This window comes from Antedon mediterranea, chromosome 4 (assembly GCF_964355755.1).
Source record: "Antedon mediterranea chromosome 4, ecAntMedi1.1, whole genome shotgun sequence".
Classification (NCBI taxonomy): Eukaryota; Metazoa; Echinodermata; class Crinoidea; order Comatulida; family Antedonidae; genus Antedon; species Antedon mediterranea.
The window spans coordinates 8,310,003-8,330,313 of NC_092673.1; the positions used below are offsets into that span (position 1 = coordinate 8,310,003).

The following is a 20,311-nucleotide window of genomic DNA, read 5'->3' on the forward strand; positions in this document are numbered from 1 at the left end:
ACGACAAGACTGGGCGGCCTCGATAGATCTGAAAGTTTCAGAATCCACGATCAACTGTACGAATAGTCGTCTTGCCGTTTGGTTTCTCGACGGCTCCTCGCCCTCGCAGGTTAACACGCATGAACGCTGACGTCGTTCTTTCACCAACCTAGCATAAGTGTGTTCATGTATCTCGACGATTGGTGCTGATGAGCAGTCTACAATACAGTACGTCCTTCTCGTTACAGAAAAGGCAGGATTCATTATAAATCGGGAAAAGCTGTGCCTGGTGTCGACTCAACCCCTGCTATACCACGGAGCACAGACAAATCTTGTGACGGGCTTGGTGTGTTCAACAACAATGCAATGAGTGCAGTACGCAATCTAATCACTGCTCGTGTTCTGACGGTTTATAAATGGCTCAGAGCATTAGGATGTCTAGCCAGCTTTGTCGCCTTACTGTAGTTCCTTATTGCCGGATGTGTATGAGATCAGTACAGCTTCATCTGCTTGCTCATTACCGAACGCACTTCATTACTCAAAGTGGTCCCAATGAATGCCTTCATTCAAACGCATCTCGATTGGTAGAAAGTTGGTTGACTGTGGGAGTGTAAATTTAGAAATCAATTCCAGATTTCCGTATAGAGACGGCCGCCTACGAGATACTGTAGACTGGGGCGGTTGCTGTACGGAGGAGGAGGCGCGTGCCCACATCAACCTCCTAGAACTTTGGGCAGGACTTTAGAACCACAACATGAGTCATCTGGAATTTTATTTTCTCTTTCTGCACGTTTTCTTTCTCTTTCATGCCATTTACAATCACTCCAAGAGAGTTAGCTGGTTGGTTCTTATTCTAATTCTTTCTCTTTCTTCTAATACATTTATTGTAACTGAGGTACAGAGCAATGCCTAATAAATGAAATCTTCGCCTACACAATTGTACTGTAGGTTAAATAAATCAGTCAATGTATAATTTCTATATTATTGATGATTAAATAGATCAAAACATTGAATAATGATTTCTCCTTTCATTATCATTAATCTTGCCAAAGTTAAACTGAACAAAAGTGTTATATTGATAAAAAGCTAAAATGTCTGTGTCACCATTTTGTAAATTATTTAAATAATATCATCAGTAAATTAGAAATATCATTTTTTATTTTATTACTTTATCTTTATTCTGAAAATGTTCAACTTCTTGTACTGTATAATAACATCACACTGTGAAACCATGGCAATCTACAGTTAAAAAATAAACTGCACATTTACAATCATTACAGGTACATGCTTGTAAGCAAACTGGGTGAAATAGACATGTGCATACCTTTACTTGAGGGCGTACATGTTGAATGATGCTTTTAAAAATCGGCAATAAATTGTACGTTTAAAAAAAGTCACAAAATTGATTGTGTCTTACTTATTGCTAAACTGAGTCCTGAACTTTCAAGCTACTAAACATACCATCTGAAATAGTCAAATCGTAAGTTACAGTAAGGTGTGTTTTTCAACAAACTTGTCTGACACTAGGCCTCACAACGCTACGTTACCGTTTGATAGCGTACCTATCAACCGTATCCAAGGACGCTACCGGTATCCAAGCTGATTACGAAACACACAGTACACACACCTGGGCCTATCTTTTTGATCTTTATTTTGATCTGATCTTTGATTTGATCTTCGTTTTGATCTTTGATTTGATCTCTGATTGATCTCGGACGAAAGTTTCACCTACACAATTGAGGCCGATAGCAAAAATAGACGACGCATACTAAGGGTCTACATTTTATTTGCTAAATATGCCGGACGAAACAAACGACAAGCAAAATGATTAACAAACAGGGACACTGGATGAGCAATCTAGTGCTACTAGTACAAATTGTAGCTTGGAAACCTGTAAAAAAAATAACGGAACACTAGTAAAATGCTCAAACTGCAGAAACTCATATCACCTTACATGTGTTGACCTAAAGAGGCGACCAAATCCAAAATGGGCATGTCAAAATTGCAAAAAGGATAAGTTTCATAGTAAAACAACTGAAAGAAAAAGTTGAGTCCTTACAGACAAATAAACAAAATTTCTACTGAAAACGATCATGTTAAGAAACGGCAAGCAAGTTTAGAAGATGAAAACAAAAAACTAAAGCAACAAATAAAAAGCTTAAACGTAAAGGTCAGCAGACTTGAGGGTGATCTTGAGAAATGGTACATTATTTGTCAATGCAAACAGAAGCTAACATCAGATACCATTGTGAGTACAGTAGGAGGATCAAAGTGACGAAACAGGTCAAAATTCTCAACAAAAATTGCAAATAAAACATTAAACTAATTATAATCTACATTCCTTCTAATTACTTAAACTTCAAAGGCTATAAAATGTAACAATTTTGTTTGGTTTTGTGACTCACTTTATATTGAATCATATAATAGTTTACACATTTGCATTCACTGAATCTGACTGCATAATTAATGGTAAAGAATAAACTACAAAATGCAAAGTTACTGTACAGTACAGATACATAAAGTTACAGTAATGTCATTAATTGTTTGACTTTTAAACAACAAATTCTAATGAACATTGTTTTTAATACAAAGTAACTTATTGATTTATTAAGTAAGACAACTAACCAACATTTTGTGGTGAGAAATATGTATTATTATTAAAAGGTAGAGTACTGTATAAAAATTATGATCTGAGAATATACCAAGCAAATAATTATAATGCATGCCATATTTGGTATAATTAATACTAAACTGTATAAATTAGTAAACAAATAGACAATATTTATATTTTATACAGTCATAAGTGTTTGGTATGTATAATACATTTTTTTAAACTTATCAATGCTCGGTTACTGTTGTTTAATATAGTATTAGTAGTGGATATTTAAGTGGTTTTTGACATAATTCAACTAAAAACAGTGGGACAGCCAGTCGACAAATCGTGTCAAATTTCGACTCGGAGAGGGCGCCCTACTTTTCTAATTTAGTTCAAAATTGCTAAATTTTAGGGTGTTGGAAAAACACAATATTTGTAAATTTAGCTGATTATCGGAAAAATATTGTTAGTGAAATAAATTCATAAATAGTTTTAATATATTGTCATGTAAAATTAAATGTATTTGAACAAAACGATAATCTGTAATTTAACGGCAAAATCAACCAATGTCTTTTTTCCGAAATTGTACCCTAGAAAATCGTTAAAATAAAATATTTAGAAAAATTGAACAGTCCTGAATTTAAAATCCCTGTTAGAAAAATTAATAATCTACAGAATACGATATTAAGATACAAAATTCGGTGGTTGGGATGCAGCTCCGACTGTTCAAACTAAAGGTACCACTATTTGTTCCATCGAAAACTAGCGAAACCGCCATTTTGTAAACACATCGTCATCGTGTTTATGAATTTATTTATAGCGAACGATATACGCGATGTTTATAATTGTCCGGGTATAAGAATTCATATAAATAAATACATTCCAATACAACATATATTATTACTTGTTTATTTATCACAGTATACATTTTAGTTGAGGAATATTTATCATAACTATTATAATAGCTTTTATACGAGTCCGAGGCCTAGCCCTATTAGCGAGCGATTGTTCCAGCGGCGGAAAGTCACTTAGTGACGTTGTGATCGGGCGCGTCGGGCCTAGCTAATATTAATAATATGACCTGAAATAAGCGGCTAACAAGAACTGTTATACTTGCTTACAATTGTTTTGTTATTGATGAACAAACAAGCAATTAGATTGAATAACAAATTATTTATTCATTTTTTTGGGGTAAAAACATGTACAAACTAGTACTGTATAATATAAATTAATAGTAATATTAAACTATATGCAGTATTAATAAAATATAAAATAGGCCTAACATACAATAAATATTCAATTTTTAAGGTCTACCACATGACAATAACATAATTTACAGAGTATAGTGTAGTAGGTTTGCATTCAACATAAATATTTGTATTGTAATTCATCTAAATCCTCTGCAACATACATATATTTGTAATTCAACATTTTGTTTTAAATAATTAAATTATAGTTTGGGTATGACAATGTCGGTAGGTACCGGTGTCATATTTTTATCCACTTCACTCTCAGTTTGAAGTCACAAAGACAAAGAACTCTGCATCATCAACGATTCCTGAAAGTGTCAGAAAAAATAATAAATATTATTTAAATGTCTGGTTGTATATATAATTATAATATTATATGATGACATAAAAGTAAGGCAAATGGAAGCTGTATTTTATTAATTAATATTACAGTATTTGCTATTATTATTTATATAATCTAGCCCTACTAGTAGCCTAGCTAGCTAGGCATCTAATAATTGAGCCTAATAAATCAAATAATAAATGAAAAATAAAATAATAATATTATTTTATACTGATTGAAAAAAAGTATTTTTTGGGAGGGATCAGATCACCAGGCTAGGCCGGCCAGGACCAATATGATACTCGTAATCAGTACAACTTAACGACTATCGGATCAGCATCAACACAGTACAACACACGTCTCGCTATCGCCTATACTGACACACGTGTCTCGCGTTGCCGAAACCACGCTCACAGCTAGAAAATGTACCTACCTTTCGAGGCCTGAGAATACACCAACAAATTTTGAACAGGATAGAAATATATCATACTCGATTAAACTAATATTATTCTTGATAAAACAATTGATTATAATTTTTTTAATTTGTTGGGATGCACCTCCGACTATTCAGAAAATGGACAACAAAACAGTAGTCAAATCGTACATTTATAAATTTCACGAGTCCCGACTTCAGTCGCCGAATGTATTGTATTAGCTTTGGTTTCTTTGAAGGAAACCGATTGGTTATTCAATTATACTTATTAGGAAATGCTTTTACCATAATAGGTAATGTTGGGCGGTTCTTAAATAGTCATGAGAGCTTAAAATAAAACAGCACTTATTTGCTAGGCGACGAAAAATCGTGGTTTCAGTTTTCAACGATAGGTGGCGCTTCAAAATCGTCAATGCGGAAGTAAGTCGATTTTACACGATTTAACGGTCAAAACGCGAAGTGGCTTTCCCACTGTAAAACAAGCATGAATGATGATATTGTACTACTACTAGCAAGAAGATGATTAGAGACTGGATAGTGAGAAAACCTGGCAATCAATGAAATCCCCAGGGACACATTAGCATTCATAATTATTCATGTACTTTCATGCATATTCAATTCACACCTTTGCATTCTGTGTAAATCTGATAGTGATGCAGCAGACACATGAAAATAGATTTCTTTGCATTGCATATCAGTGAGTGAATCCTCCAACAATACAATAATAAAGGGTTACTGAATTGTAAATTTATATTTAGATACAGTACCCAAAATAAAACTGGAATTTTAATGAGACTGATTAATAGTTTACAGTACTGTACATTTTAAATATTATTAAATGCAAAAAAATATGTACGGTCAAGTAGTTTCAAGTAGATAGTTTAGCATAAATGATCAGTCTGAGGAGATGGTGCTTGTTCAACTGCAATTATGTAAATGAACAGTAGCTCTGTATTCTCAACATTCTTGCAGAGAGCTTATCAATATTTAGTATTAACAATTTTATAAGTTTGGTTGAAATCATCTCTTTCCTTTATGATAATGTACAGTAGGCATGTTCAATGCTTTCAGTCTTTCTTATAACTGGCTTCTCAATTCAGTGACAAAACTTGTTAGCTCTCTGCTGAACATTTTCCAAACGATTTAATAAAATTGTTATCCTTCCTGATATAGGAGATCCATGCACTTCCTCCACATTTCATCTTGAATCAAATCATTTTAGATGTACAGTATGGCTGGAGGAAATTATTTTATGACTACAGGTATGCCATTTTAATTTCACATTATAGTTATCAACTTTGACCAAAAATTAGAAGGGAAACAATTTATAAACCTGAAAAAACTGCAATACTGAACAATAGGCTCGAAGCTACATGCGTAAATATAGTACAGTACTGTAGCAGTCGGCTTCATGAAAATGGTGGTCGGAAATTCCAAGTGTTGGACGGGGCCGACCATTGCCGACAGACATCCCATATCTTTACCTCATTATCATGTAATAATCATCAAACACCATTCATCATCTTGACACTTTTATTGTAAAGTAAGGTTGCTAAAATCAAATGTCCCTGAAACATTGTGGTTTTTTTTTTCTTTAATTTCTTCTGAATCCTAACTGTTATATTTTTTTATTGTTGGAATGACATTATATTATCACACAAAATAGGGTACAGTATTGCTAAACATCGCAAACCTCGCACTAAGCCCAAAAAAAGACTGCGCAACGTTCCTTTAAACCACTTAATATTATATTAGATCACAATTAGAACTATATAAATAAGGTTTGCGCAGTTTTTAACTCCAGTATGCAGTCTCAACAGAAAATTGTGCAAACTTACTAATAATGGTAGTAAAGCTGTCCAATTTTGGATGCCACTTCTCCAATTTGCCATCGCTTTAATCCATAATGGGTATCCAGGGTAATCCTAACGAGAAAAAAAAGGTTTTCTTATTTACATTCTTTTTGTTTAACTCTGTATCAGTATAACGGATGAGGCTATCAGTACCGTTACAGTAAACTGAGTGTAATAAAAACTATCTGCATGGACTAAATAAATGTACTGTATGCATAAAATTGATTAATCTTAATCTATTTTATTGTTTTTACACTATATACAGTCATCTGTATCGATAGAAAACTTTACACTATAAACTAGACTCATGATCAATCGTGTCAATAGAAATATTAAATAACATGCACTCACAGGTTGACTGTAAACAAGCCAGGCCTAAAACCAATTTCATTGGCCATTTGTGAAACAAACTGTGCCACATATTGTCAATAAAAATAACTTGTCCATAATCAATACAAACCTATGTTGTTGTTGAAACTTCCACAATTTAGTGTACACATCAAATGTTCTGCAAAAGTATGACTGCCATTGTTTGTGCCCATACTGAGGAAGATCTCTGAAACAATTTAAAACAATGGAATTGATTACATTTTTAACACATCGGCTGTGTTGGTTTGACAGAATTTGTTTAATGCTAATTACTTTTTTAGATTGCAGGGTTAGCAATCAAATTCGCATATTTTTCTGAGGACTCTTGGAAGATTCTGCCCTCAAACCTTTTAAAAGGTATTTGAACTATCATTTTGATATTTCTAAAGTTACTAAAAAGCAAATTGTTGTTTGTTGGTCCCGAGTTCCAAACTATCGATGACAATGTATTTCTTTCTTTACCTTTATTTTCCTTTTATTGACCATCCCTTTTTTCCGTTAAGTACGGAAAATATCTATACCAGACTAGCTTCACAAAGAACCAGTGATATTCTCGTTCTGGTATTTAGTATGGCGAGCATCGTAGATACGCTGTTAAATATCGGTTGCATTTGAAATCGATCGGATTTTATTTTGGTCACGCTAAATGTTATTATGAATATGTTCCTATTATATACCTTTGTGTTTTCATTTTATTTTACAGGTTTCAAAGTAATAATGTACTTTTTGAAAATCATTAATAAAAAGTTTCTTATTTGGCAATTCTAAAAAGATTAGCACTGATTTAAAATTAGTTACCAGAGCCTGCCTAATTACTTATTTTTAAACCACAATTACGAATCTTCCTATGATGTCTACAAGTGGATACCACCAGCTCATATATTGCTTTATAGTAGTTTTTTTAAGATAATAAATATTTGAATATAAATGAGTGGGCACCTCCCGTATGCGGCCACCTCCCTTATTAATGGCTGCACTTAGTTAGTTATTATTCAATATCCTTTATTAAAATACATAAAAAAATAAACAATGGCCACTTAATTAATAATAATTCGTTAAATACAAGGACTGATGTACCAAACGGCGGTAACTGTGCACCAGTTTGCGGTACCCAATTTACGGTAATGCTCTCAATTGATACGCCGCTCGAGTTTGGTCACGTGACTGAAAATGTTCAACTTTTAAATGTAAACATGATCGTACAGTTAGTGTTTAAAAGCATAAATAAAAATGCAAACAATTCATATTTAATAGTAATTATTTTTTATTAATGTTTACATGTACATATTTAATGCGACAATAATGAAAAAATATTAATTAAAAACCAACCTATCGCTAATTGGATCAGGCCACAAGGCTGGTCCAATTAGCGCCTTTTTTCTTCTTCATCCCATAATAGTAAGACAATCGTACAATGGACTAGTCCATGAGGTATTTTATTTATTGAGGTGTACTAAATTGTGAAATGCAGTTTGTAGGCATGGAATAATTTCGCCAGTGTAGCATAGCAAAAAGCTATACAAAACAACCTTTTTGCTACACATTTCTACAATTGTGTAGCAAAAAATACAATACAAAACTATGTTTCTTGACTAAAAAATCAGTCTGATTAGCAATTTTGCTAAACAAAATTTTCAAATGAAATTTTTCCCTGGTAGGTACTGTATATCACGTCACCATGTGACTTACCATACCTACATGAAAGTGGAGGGTACCCCTTTCTTCAGTTCACGTTGAAGACATGAAATTTTCAACATGGGGGTCAAGAGGTCATTCATTGTTTTGATGGCTAGCGATGAAATAGCTTAGGAATTATAAAATAAACGATTGTAACTTTGAAAGAATATATTGAAGGTACTAATAACATAAAAAATAAATAATAGTTGTGAATAAATAATAAATTAGCCTACTACATTAATTAATAAATGAATTAACCGCTAATTGGGACAAACTGCTAGGCCTAATTATGGTTTACGATGACATCGGTCGCGTTTGAAATCGGTCGCGATGAAATCAACTTCCGGTATTTTGTAAGGTGCGCCGCTAGAGCTATACGTTTGAAATCGGTCGCGCTATTTTGTATGGAGCGAGATGCATGCTAGCGGGATTTACATTTTCTTCGTTTATATAGTCTAGATTTAATTGATATGTTTTAGGAACTAGATTATTTATGTGGATATTTTTTATTTTGGTTACCGGTAATAATATTTATTATCAATCATTTTTTTTTTATTTCACAGGTCTCGGAGAAGGACTGTGTCTTTTTAAAACGGCTATTTCTAAACACGTTTAAATATTTTATTAGGCATATAATAATTTACCTCTATTTTATTATGTATACTGTAATTAATATATTATACTGTATAGAGAATATACGTCTGTGTCTTTTAATAATATTGTGCAAACAATTACGTAAAAGAGAATAATTTATTCAAAAACAATAAATGTTACAATGTATAGCCCGTAAAGCCAGCGTATCCATTTTTATACTTATGCATAATGTGGCAGATATATCATATCTATATATTGGACCACCTTATTTTAATTTCTATTTTATTTATGTCCGTACGTTATGTAGGATTAAGTATAGGCCTATATAATGATTATTGTTAAAGGAAAATCACGTGTATATTTTTAATTCTAATGTTTAGGCCTAAAATAGTTTCTAGTAAAAATGATTATTATATGCGGATCGTTAAAAGACGAGTTACTGAAATAAACCCCGAAATAGGCCATATCGTGGATGCGCCTTCTATGATCGTGAAGACGACGTTACCTGCACGTCATTTTGCTGACGGGGATTCCCTTTAAAAAAAACACGCACTATAGTGTGTAAAATCATGGACAAAACACGTACGATCGTTGTCCATGGCCATGTAAAGATGACGTATAGGTCTATTACTAATAACCATACGTTTGAAACATCTATAGGCCTGCACGTGTTTTTGTGAAACATAGTTCCATGGTGAAACGATGTAATTGTATATAATTTACGTATATACGTCGGCGATACTATAGTTTTATTTCAATATTTCTTCATTTATAGTAATCACTTTAATGTAAATAATTAAGTACCACTCAGTGTCTCACATCCGTACGCCGTTCGTAAATCTAAATGTTTAAATATCAGCGCAAGATTACCCCCGAGATTACCTCTTTGAGAATCGTGCCCACCTTTTAATATCCATCCATTATTATTCTCACATCTGGGCCTATCATTGTACAGCATACTGCATAGTCCTACTGTATAGGCCCGGTAGATTGATTTTTAACGGCATATTATTTTATTAGTATTATCCTTAAACCATGCTCACGTAAGAGTGGCGGATAACGAACGTAAAAATCATCGTCATACATCATCTTCCTTTATTGCATAAACCTCATTGAGCTGGTATCCACTTGCAGGTATAGAACTAGTTTCTAACTGTGATTAAAAAATATGCAATAGGCGCGTCTACTTGTTTAATATTAAATTATTTCAACATTATTAAAACTTTAAACAGTGGCATGCTAATCTTTTCAACAAACTTAAACAATATTCAATAACACTTTTAAAAACGATTTTCTAAACGAACACATTACAATTTATTCATTGACACCTGTAAGATAAAATGAAATCACAAATTATTTATAAATAATGAGATAAATATTTATATTTACTGTACTAAAAAAATAATAACGATCGAGGTAAAAAAATTGTTAATAGTGTAACAAAAATCCGCTCTCGGGTTCGTTCCCTTTGAGGAAGGGTCTGCGGTACCACGGTACACACGAATGAAACAAACAAATCAATTACAATTTTTGGAGTGACCTCTTTTATTCTTCTTTGATTCCAAATTATTGGTAACAACCGATTATAATAATTAATTAGATTAGTTCTGCTAATTACGCCGGACTTGAAACAACAGCGTAACCACCAGTAATGACGTAACCTCCAATAGTAGCGTAACCACCAACAATGGCGTAACCCCTTACGGCAACGTAACCACCAACAATGGTGTAACCTCCACAGCAACGTAACCACCAACAACGGTGTAACCTCCAATGGCAACGTAACCACCAACAACGGTATAACCTCCACAGAAACGTAACCACCAACAATGGTGTAACCTCCACAGCAACGTAACCACCAACAATGGTGTAACCTCCACAGCAACGTAACCACCAACAACGGTGTAACCTCCAACGGCAACGTAACCACCAACAATGGCGTAACCACGTACCGGCTAACAGGGTAACCACCAGTAGTCTTAACCACTGGCTAATAGGTGTACCCACCAGCAAAGCAGTATCACAACCACAGGGTGTACCACGGGCTAACTGTATCTCAATCAGTAACACAACCAGTAGGTGCAACCTCCGGCTCAGCAATGTCTCAAATAGTGATAAAACCAGTACAGTAGGTGCAACCTCCAGCTCACTATGTCTCAAATAGTGATACAACCAGTAGGTGCAACCTCCGGCTCACTATGTCTCCAACAGTAGCACAAGCGGTAGGCTGTACCCTCCGGCTAACTTTACTTGCTGTGTCTTAACTCTCCTTTTATTATTCAACTCTAATTTTCTCTTTCTTTTCTCTAATCTTCTCTACACTTTGTTTTCCAATTTCTCTAATGTCCCTACTTATTTAACACGTCTTCTCCCTGCTTCTCCGCTTTTCCTCTCTGCCCTTTTTCTCACGTCCGTTCTCTGCTTCTCCTCCTGCCTAACTCTGCCTCCATCTGCCGCCCTCTATCTTTTCCTTCTACCCAAAAATCATTACATTAGTATTAGAAATTCTATATTCAAATTTAACCATACAAAATACCGGAAGTTGATTTTATCGCGACCGATTTCAAACGCGACCGATTTCAGACGCGACCGATTTCATCTGACACCCTAATTATTGGTACATCTACCCTAACCTTTTGAATTAAATCTTAATTTATGGAAGAAAAGCATGTTGACACTAAAGCACTAGGAATGAAATATGGCACATTATTTTATATAAAACAAAAGACTATCGGGCCCAACGCTAAGACGATCGGGGCCAACTGGTAAGACGATCGGGCCAACGTAGTTCTGAAAATACTGGACGATCGGGACCAACTGGTAAGACGATCTGGCCCAACACAAAAGACGATCGGGACTGCAAAATGTGGGCCCGATCGTCCGTGGTCCGATCGTCTGTTCCCCTTATCCTATAATTATTAGGCCTAGGCCTAGGCTCTATAGCTATAGGGCCTCGCAGCTAGTAGGCCTACTAGGCCCTACCTCTAGGCCTAGTAGTAGGCGGCTAGGAGGCTACCACGGCAAGAATCTTACCTTAATCCATTAAATAATTGTTTAGACTTTTCAAGCAAATAACTAAATTCCTGTACAACTTTGCGTTCTTCTTCGGTAATTCCATTGTCTCCTTCCATGTTACAAAACACACTTTTTATCAGGCAATCATTACACAAAACAAGGCAACTATGTTAAACAGGTGTCATCAAACACAACCCTTTCTCTGCTGTTGTTGCAATGGGAAGCTAACGCGCTCGCTCAAAGATGGCTAGAGATTGAGAGAGAGGGGACCGTCGACCTAGGTCTTTTTTTTCGCGATGCGTTTTTATAAAGCAGGCCCTCAGTGTCAGTGGAAGTTTTTGCTTGAACAAAAATAGATGGCTCTCTCTTTGAAATGTTGAGTTGGAAACATGTTGAGTTGTGGACATAATCGAATAGTATTGCATTTAAAAAAGACGGATTCTACCTGAATTATTAACTACATATTTATTATTTAACGAGTGTGAGCTATCCTCCATTATTTTATTAACTTGGCTAATAACATCACGCCTGTACATTACATCAATAACTTTGACATTTCTACCTATTACTTTATTTGCAGTTTTCATTATACGGTCAAGTTTCTTTCTTTTTGTTGTTGTTTTTTAAACAGAACACGGACAGTACATATTGTAGTTAAATTTGGTTTATTCAATAATATTTTCTATTAATACTTGAAAATTTAATATTTGAAATTTGATGCTTACATTATTACACAACGTCCATTAAATACTAAAACATATTTACAAATACTTAACATAGTAAAACAATTACTTAGTCCAGACCACTTTCTATAAAATTCGTATTGGTTTTCCCAGAAAAATGGCAAACAGTGTTCCAAACTTCTATATTATTATATATACTTTAAGTTCCCGTTGCAACTTAGTTACTTTTGGGTTCTTATTACACATTTTTGCTTTGTATAGGCTATAAAATTTAATAACGATTAAAATATCATTTTCTAATTTAAGTCAGGCTATTGTACCATGCAGACACAATTAAATGCACTGTTTACAAGATACTCATATTACCGAAGATATGACTAAACAAGTATCAAACGAGTGGGATGGAGAATGCTTCTTTAGTTATGGTAATCAAATTCTAGAGGGTCATTGTTTTATTAAGAAAGAACTTTATTCTTCATAATAAGCAAAATGACAATGCTCTAGATATTAAAATATCAGATACTAGATTAACCCTTATTTCAATAATATGAACCAAATGTGGGTTCATATTAGTTTTATAAGATCATAGATGAATACAATAACGATAATATCCTTTGTGCAGATTGGAACATTGTTTTAGATCAAGATCTTGATACCCATTATTATTTGCATACAGTATAAACATTCTATCTAATAAACTGCTATTTGATATGATGAATGATAATGATATTTTTTTATCACTGGCGAATACATAATTCAGATTCTAAAACTTTTACATGGAGTAAAATTAATCCTTAAAATCCCGGTTGGATTTTTGTGGTGACAGTGACTTTGAAAATAAAGATAATGTTATTAATATTAAAATTCAAAATTCATTAGCACATAGTGTAAGTAACTCCCAATATTGACCAACAAACAGCTTTGACTTTGGAAGAGCCACTTAAATTATGATGCCTTATTAAATTCGCAAAAGCAGTTTCGATGTATTCCTTATTGTAATTTCTATTCCGCGGAGATGTCTGGTTTCATCTGTAGGCCTACGATTCTTATCTGAAGATATAAATCTAAAAACAGATACGTCTGATACGTAATGCTTGACTGTATACGGTATGTTTTCACCCTCACCTTTTGGCCCTTCGCCACTTTCAAAATGTGTAACCAAGCCAAAAATGATTGTTTGACCACCCTAAACTAATTTCTGAAGTCAAATTCTCTCACTTAACACTCAAAGTGCATACGAAAGTTGATCTAGCTACTTAGAGTATGAGGTTAGAACAAAAAAACACGTGGTAGCTGCTTGTGGATGGTAACTATACCGTTGACATTGAGGTCCCTTATAATTTAAATATTAAATTTCTAGATTTTTTTAAAAATGTATTTGTACGATTTGAAAAATGTATGCAATATGAAATTTCGAAGATTTCTTTCCGCAAATAAAAATTCTCGATTCAAATGTATTTTCAGTATTTGATAAAAGCCAGAGCTCATATAAATCTGTTACGCAATTATTTATAAAAAATGCAAGTTAATGAATAAAATTCCGCAAAGATTTCCTACCGCAATTTTAAATTGCACACGGTTTTGCAGATTCAAATTGCGCAACGAAATATTTGCGCTATTTGAAATTGCGCGTAACATTTACATTCACAAATATTCATCCCAATACCATGCCTAATCTATATTATTTCCCTGCTACTATTTAAACTGGTTTTTGTTAAATGGTTAGGTAAGTCAAAATATGCAGAGGCTGACTGGGTAAATAGGAATACATAAATCGTACAGGTTACTAAAAAAGAAATAGAATATACAAGGCATATGTGATAGCAGATGTTATTTTAGTTAAGTGTCATTGACATTGTACAAATCAAAACAATCTGGCAGTTAACTGAAATCCATACACAAGACATGTTGAAAATTAATTCAAATTTATAAGAATAAGAACATACAAGACCAAATTGTGCATTTAAAAGAACATGAGACGACATAAAGGAAAATATTGTTTTTATGAAGAAAAAGACATAAGACATTCCTATGTGTTAACCTATTATACAAAATAATCAATAAAATATTCCAATAAAAAATATTTCGAAAAATAATAATCAAATATAGGTACCGGCATAACCAGTGCATAACTTGAATCAAGTACCCACGTTATCCATTACAGCAGTAAACATTTGACACTGTTGATGCATGGTTAACGCTAACCACAACATGGCATCCATCACTAATAAGCAACGTTGTAATTGATTTTTTCATTAAAGTCTTCAGCCTGTAGAGACCAAACTGTAGTTTTTTCTCTTTTTTTAGGACTCAACGTATATTTTAACTCTACTTTACAGGAAGTGTAGACGATGGTTCTCGGAATGATAATGTTCTCCTTATACATTTTCTGTCGGTTACCATTATTGAAAATGCTTGACATTCGTAAAACTAAACTACTTTGTTTCACAGTGTTTTAGATGATTAATAACATTTTAAAGTATAGTTTTTATTGTTTGGTAGGGCCCTTTGGCATTCCAGATCTTAGGTCCTTCACGTCTAAAAACAGGAAATAAATTCTCACAGTTTCTAGTTGGATATTTATGTATTAATGAATGACTATGAAAAAAGGAGTGGAAAATATTGGGAGGTTTGCCTGCATTGTATTGGAACATAAAAGTAGCAATATTTTTATTACGAATTTGAAAAATATCCAAGGTTTTGGCAAATTTCAACAAGGCTGCAAAAGAATAGTTTACTTTGTAGACAGATCTGATAGCCTTCTTTTGAAGGATGTGTAGACGGGTAAGATTAGAGGAAGAATAGGAAGAGGAACCGCATATCAAGATAGCATAGTTAATATGTGGAAGAAGAGATTTGTATATGTTTAAAAGTGTATTGGTTGTTGAGGGTTACAGCAGAGACTTTGAAAGCAAGACAGTTAATATGGGAGTTAATAGAAAGATTTTTATCGATTAAAACGCCAAGAAATTTAGTTTCAAAAATTCTTTCGATTTGTCGATATGTATCGTTAGGCTTCTGGCCTTGAATATTATAGGTTTAGTTTTATGGAAGTTTATTTGCCTTCAACCAACTTGATATGATTGATCAGTTCATTGTTTAGAATATTAAAATCACACTCAATATTCTTGTGGTTGATAAATCATCTTAAGTTATTAATATAATATAAGAGAAACGGATAGAATATAATACTATGATTGATACAGTAAAATTCCGTTAACAAGTCAATAAAAACACCTATACTACAGTAGGTTGAACTCTTTATTTTAGATAGTAGTGTTACGATCACTTTTGGCCTAAGTCGAAAGACCTAAAATACAACAATGAGGTTAGGAACAAAACAATATAGCCAACACACAAAGTACTATGCAGGAAGCACGAGCTCCATTTAATTTCATTTCCAAACTTTAGTGTGCATTACAACACAACTATACCGTTATAAACAATACGAAGAATATCGAGTGGTGGTTAGCCTAGGCACTCTTTTCAGGGAGCTCCCTGCACGTACAGTCCAATCGCAAAGTGTTCATTCTCAATAATTGTCCTAGCGTCCTGGCTCTCTTCATTATCAAGTATTGATCACAATCTTAGAGTTCACTGCAACCAACTTTACTCCCATTATTTACCTCCGCCAAGGAGGTATATGTAATCGATCGTGTTTGTTACTTGGCAAAAATAAAATTTTGCCAAATATAGTATTTACTTTTTGACTTTGCCAAATTGAAAATTGGCCAAGTACGTTGATCTGTGGAGTTTGTGTGTTTTAATTGGCCAAATTGAAAATTGGTCAAGTATGTTGATCTGTTCGGTTTGTGTGTTTGTTTGTCTGTTTGTTTGTTATTTGGCCAAATTAAAATTTTTTATTCGAATGACTCCAAATTACTACCATACATGTCGTCTGGTGCAAGGACGCCACTGTTTAATTTTGGTAAAACGGTCCCAATTCTGGACCACTTTTTAGTATAATTTTCAGACCTGCTAGTGTTAAAAGATAGGACAGAATACGGCGATCAGTCTTAAAGTAACAAGTAAACTAAAATTGCATTTTCTCGAGAACTACTTGTTCAAAAAACTTCATTTTTATACAAGAAGAGGCAAGAGTTTTAATTTGTGATTTGTAATTTTGAAACATAATTAGATTTAATGCACAGGTTTTTGACGTTGCTGTTCTATTGTTAGTCAACTGATTGTTAGTTGAAAGGCTGGTTACATAACCTTTACACCAAACACGCATACAAAAATGCTTGTAGTGAAATCAGCCTAAATCACACACAGCATTAAGACACACACAAATATATATATATATATATTTTTTTTTTTTCCGGAAAAATCTTATGTAGGAGAATTTTACAGTAGGCGGATGTATGCACTCTCGGAGTCCTCCCTGATTATTATCGTACAACGTAACAGTTATAATATGTTCAAGTGAATGTAGAAGTGCATGTGAAGTCGAGTGATGTTGTCGAAAGCCGTATTAGGAGTTGCTGAGAATATCAACATGTTGTTAAGTAGGTCAAGGTTTAATCATAGACAACCTGTTAATTATAGTCGCATCTCCAGATTTAAAAATGGATTGTAGAAAATAACAGAAGCTAATCGAAGCTGTTGAGATTAACACTGAGTGGTACGGTAGGCCTATATATATAATAAAATAACAGCAGAAAAAAAAAATGACAATGCTGTGGGTATCAGTGGCTGGATCTCAATGGAGATACAAAAATGAAAAGCTAAATCAAAACGATAAAGTAAACAGCCAGAAAAGTTAGCAGAGCTTTCGGGCAACACTAGCCCTTCATCAGTGCAAGTGAAGGAATTTGGATAACGTCATAGTATAAAGCTGGCAAGTGCTGCCTGGGTGGACAGGAATAAAAGAAATATAACAAAGGGAGCCAGGGTGGAGTCTGAATAAGAGTAGAAAACAAAGAAGGTAGCTTGGTAGAGATATAAACAATTTTGGAATGAGACTAAAAAACAGCTTAATTGGTGGTTAATATTGAAACTTAAATTTTGGTAGTCAATGGAATACTTTTATCGATCTGGGAGTATGTTCCTAATGTTAAGTCCAAAAGGTTTTGTGGTTTTAAGTAGTAATTCCCAGTGGTTTTCTTTGTCTTTGCGAGTTTTGTCGCTCCATTTGACATCGTGGTCTATTGCAATAACTCTGAAATTTGCAATCGAGTGACCAGCTGAATTAAAATGTTCGGCTACAGGTTGATCAAGCTTTAATGTTTTGATAGCTGATCTATGTTGTGTCATTCTCATACGGAGAGTGTTTTTTGTTTCTCCGACGTACTGTTTGCCACAAATATTACAGTATATGAGATAAATGACGTTTTTGGTTAGACAATTAATTGATTGTCTTATCCGAAAAATGCGGCCAGTTTGGTTACTCTCAAATTTTTCAGTAGAATTAACCAATGAACAAGTTTTGCAAGATTTGCCGCAAAGGTGACTGCCCAAATTTTGGCTGTCATGAGAGTTAATTTCACTCTTAAATTTGGATCTGACTAATATATCACGAAGGTTGGGAGGTCTACGAAATGCAATAATGGGTGGTTCCGAAAAAACAGTCCTGAGACGTTCTGTAGACTGTAGAATGGGCATATGTTTCTCAATAATAGCCCGTAATGGAGGCAACCTAGGGTGGTAGGTTGTGACCAATGACACTATATATATATATAAACACATCAGGCAAAAACATTATACATTATATAGGCTAAGTTAGCAATATTCTTTAACAAAACACAATACCGGTAGGCTTAATAAAAAAAGTAAACAAAACATTGCATTATTTACACACATTCTGCCATAGCAGTATATCTTTGAGAAAGAAATGTATGTATCTATTCTTTCTTATTCTAAGAGGAGTCCATGTATCACGGAGCCTGCAAATACAAATCGAATTAATTAATTCATTTATTTATCCAATAGTATGTAGGCCACTGGCCCAAGTGCAGTAATAGATAATAATACATAAATTTAAATGTGCAAATAATTTTTTTCTCTTGAAAAAAGGTTATTTATAACTTTTTTCTGTTTGTTTTTCATTAGTAAATAAACTGTTTATTTGTTGGTTGATTGAAATAATAAGGTTTTAAAATTAAGCACGTCCGTTTTGGTCATATGGTCGACTATTCTATTATTATTCTTATATAGTACAATAATATAGAATAGCCGTTATATTATTTACGTTATTCACATTTAAATTCTTCTTTATTAATCCTTTTGGAAATTCATTGCTCGTTTTTAAATATGTAAAAATGTATAACAATATAAAAGTTGAACAATTTATAAAACAAGAAGAGAACGACACAAAACATGAGTAAAAATTTACCAATAAACTTATTACAAATCGTCAATTACGTTTAAAATTGTTAGTAAAAGTTGAATGACTTGTGGAAGGAAGTAGAGAAGGTACCGGTTGGTGCGAGAGGTCGGTGTCCGAAAGCAACCACTGCGGACTATGTTGTAGGAGTTCATTGTAAAGCGGATGGCTAGAGTCATTTAAAATATATTGAAATATTCTGGATATTTTACTTATTACTTATTTATAAGCCTCGGACACCGACCTCTGGCAACAACAAACTATCCGCTCAACCTTCCTATCCACACCATTCATTCTGTCAATATCTGTTTTATTTGAATTCCGGCCCAACCAGAAATACAGTATTTCCAGACTCCACATATGACTGTAATATAAAATATAGTAATGATTTTAACATCAACATTGAAAGAAGACATTTTCCTCAAACAATAAAGACGGGAATTAACCTTTTTCATGATGCAGTATTGTCACGAACTCCTTTTACGTATGTTTTCGAGTGGTTGAAAATAATTTAGGAACTCCCTTGTGACATAAAAGTATACACACAAAATCCACAAAGTTGTAAAATAACTCAAAACAAAGCTTTAATTTCAATCAACTTTAACTTTCAACAATCCAGTAAGCACTTTAAACAACAGCTTCACAATAACTTCTACAATCTAATATCCAACAACCTTACAATCTTTTACATCCATTTATATACAAGATGTTCCTATTCTTCTAGATCATTCTTTATATTTAATATTCTATTGGATTACAGTTTCTATTAATAGCATACTGGAATGTTCCTGATTGTTCTTGTAATTATACATGGTTTCTTAAATCTAAACATACTCTTATTCTAGAATATTTATGTAGACACTATGATACTGTATATGATTAACGAATGGTAATTTATTACAAGTATAGCCATACAAATCAACAACCTTTAAACTAATATGCAAATTAGCTTAATCAGATATTTAGACAATAATTAATTTAAATAAAAGTCACTGAAGCTACCAATTCACTAGATCCCCAGCCGTTGCAGTAATACACCAAAGCCAGCCAACCCGCCGAAAAAATTATTTGTAAAAAGTTGTAGGTGGGTGTATGAAAGTACATTCATGAGCGATTGTCAATAGATTATTCTTACTATCATAGATTGTGGTATTTTTCTGATATACGCGCTTGTCAATTTATAGCAGTGTTGTAGAGAGGCTGTATACGACCAGC

At 33.5% G+C, this 20,311-nt stretch overlaps 1 protein-coding gene and 1 long non-coding RNA gene across 2 annotated transcripts in view; both read right to left on the reverse strand.

Annotated features, from left to right (window-relative positions):
• Nucleotides 1-12,287, reverse strand: part of LOC140046536 (protein SCAI-like) — a 31,043-nt gene extending 18,756 nt beyond the window's left edge. Inside the window, exons 1-3 of the mRNA XM_072091219.1 lie at nt 12,107-12,287; nt 6,894-6,989; nt 6,419-6,505 (exon numbers count right to left, since the gene is read on the reverse strand). Coding sequence (XP_071947320.1) covers nt 6,419-6,505; nt 6,894-6,989; nt 12,107-12,204 — 281 coding nt within the window. The 5' untranslated portion in view covers nt 12,205-12,287. The remainder of the gene's footprint in view (nt 1-6,418; nt 6,506-6,893; nt 6,990-12,106) is intronic.
• On the reverse strand, nt 3,469-4,741 carry LOC140047979 (uncharacterized). Its single transcript, XR_011845008.1, has 2 exons — nt 4,581-4,741; nt 3,469-4,133 (listed from the first exon to the last, which is right to left on the reverse strand). It is a non-coding gene; the product is annotated as an uncharacterized lncRNA (long non-coding RNA).
• Nucleotides 12,288-20,311: the final 8,024 nt, after the last annotated feature.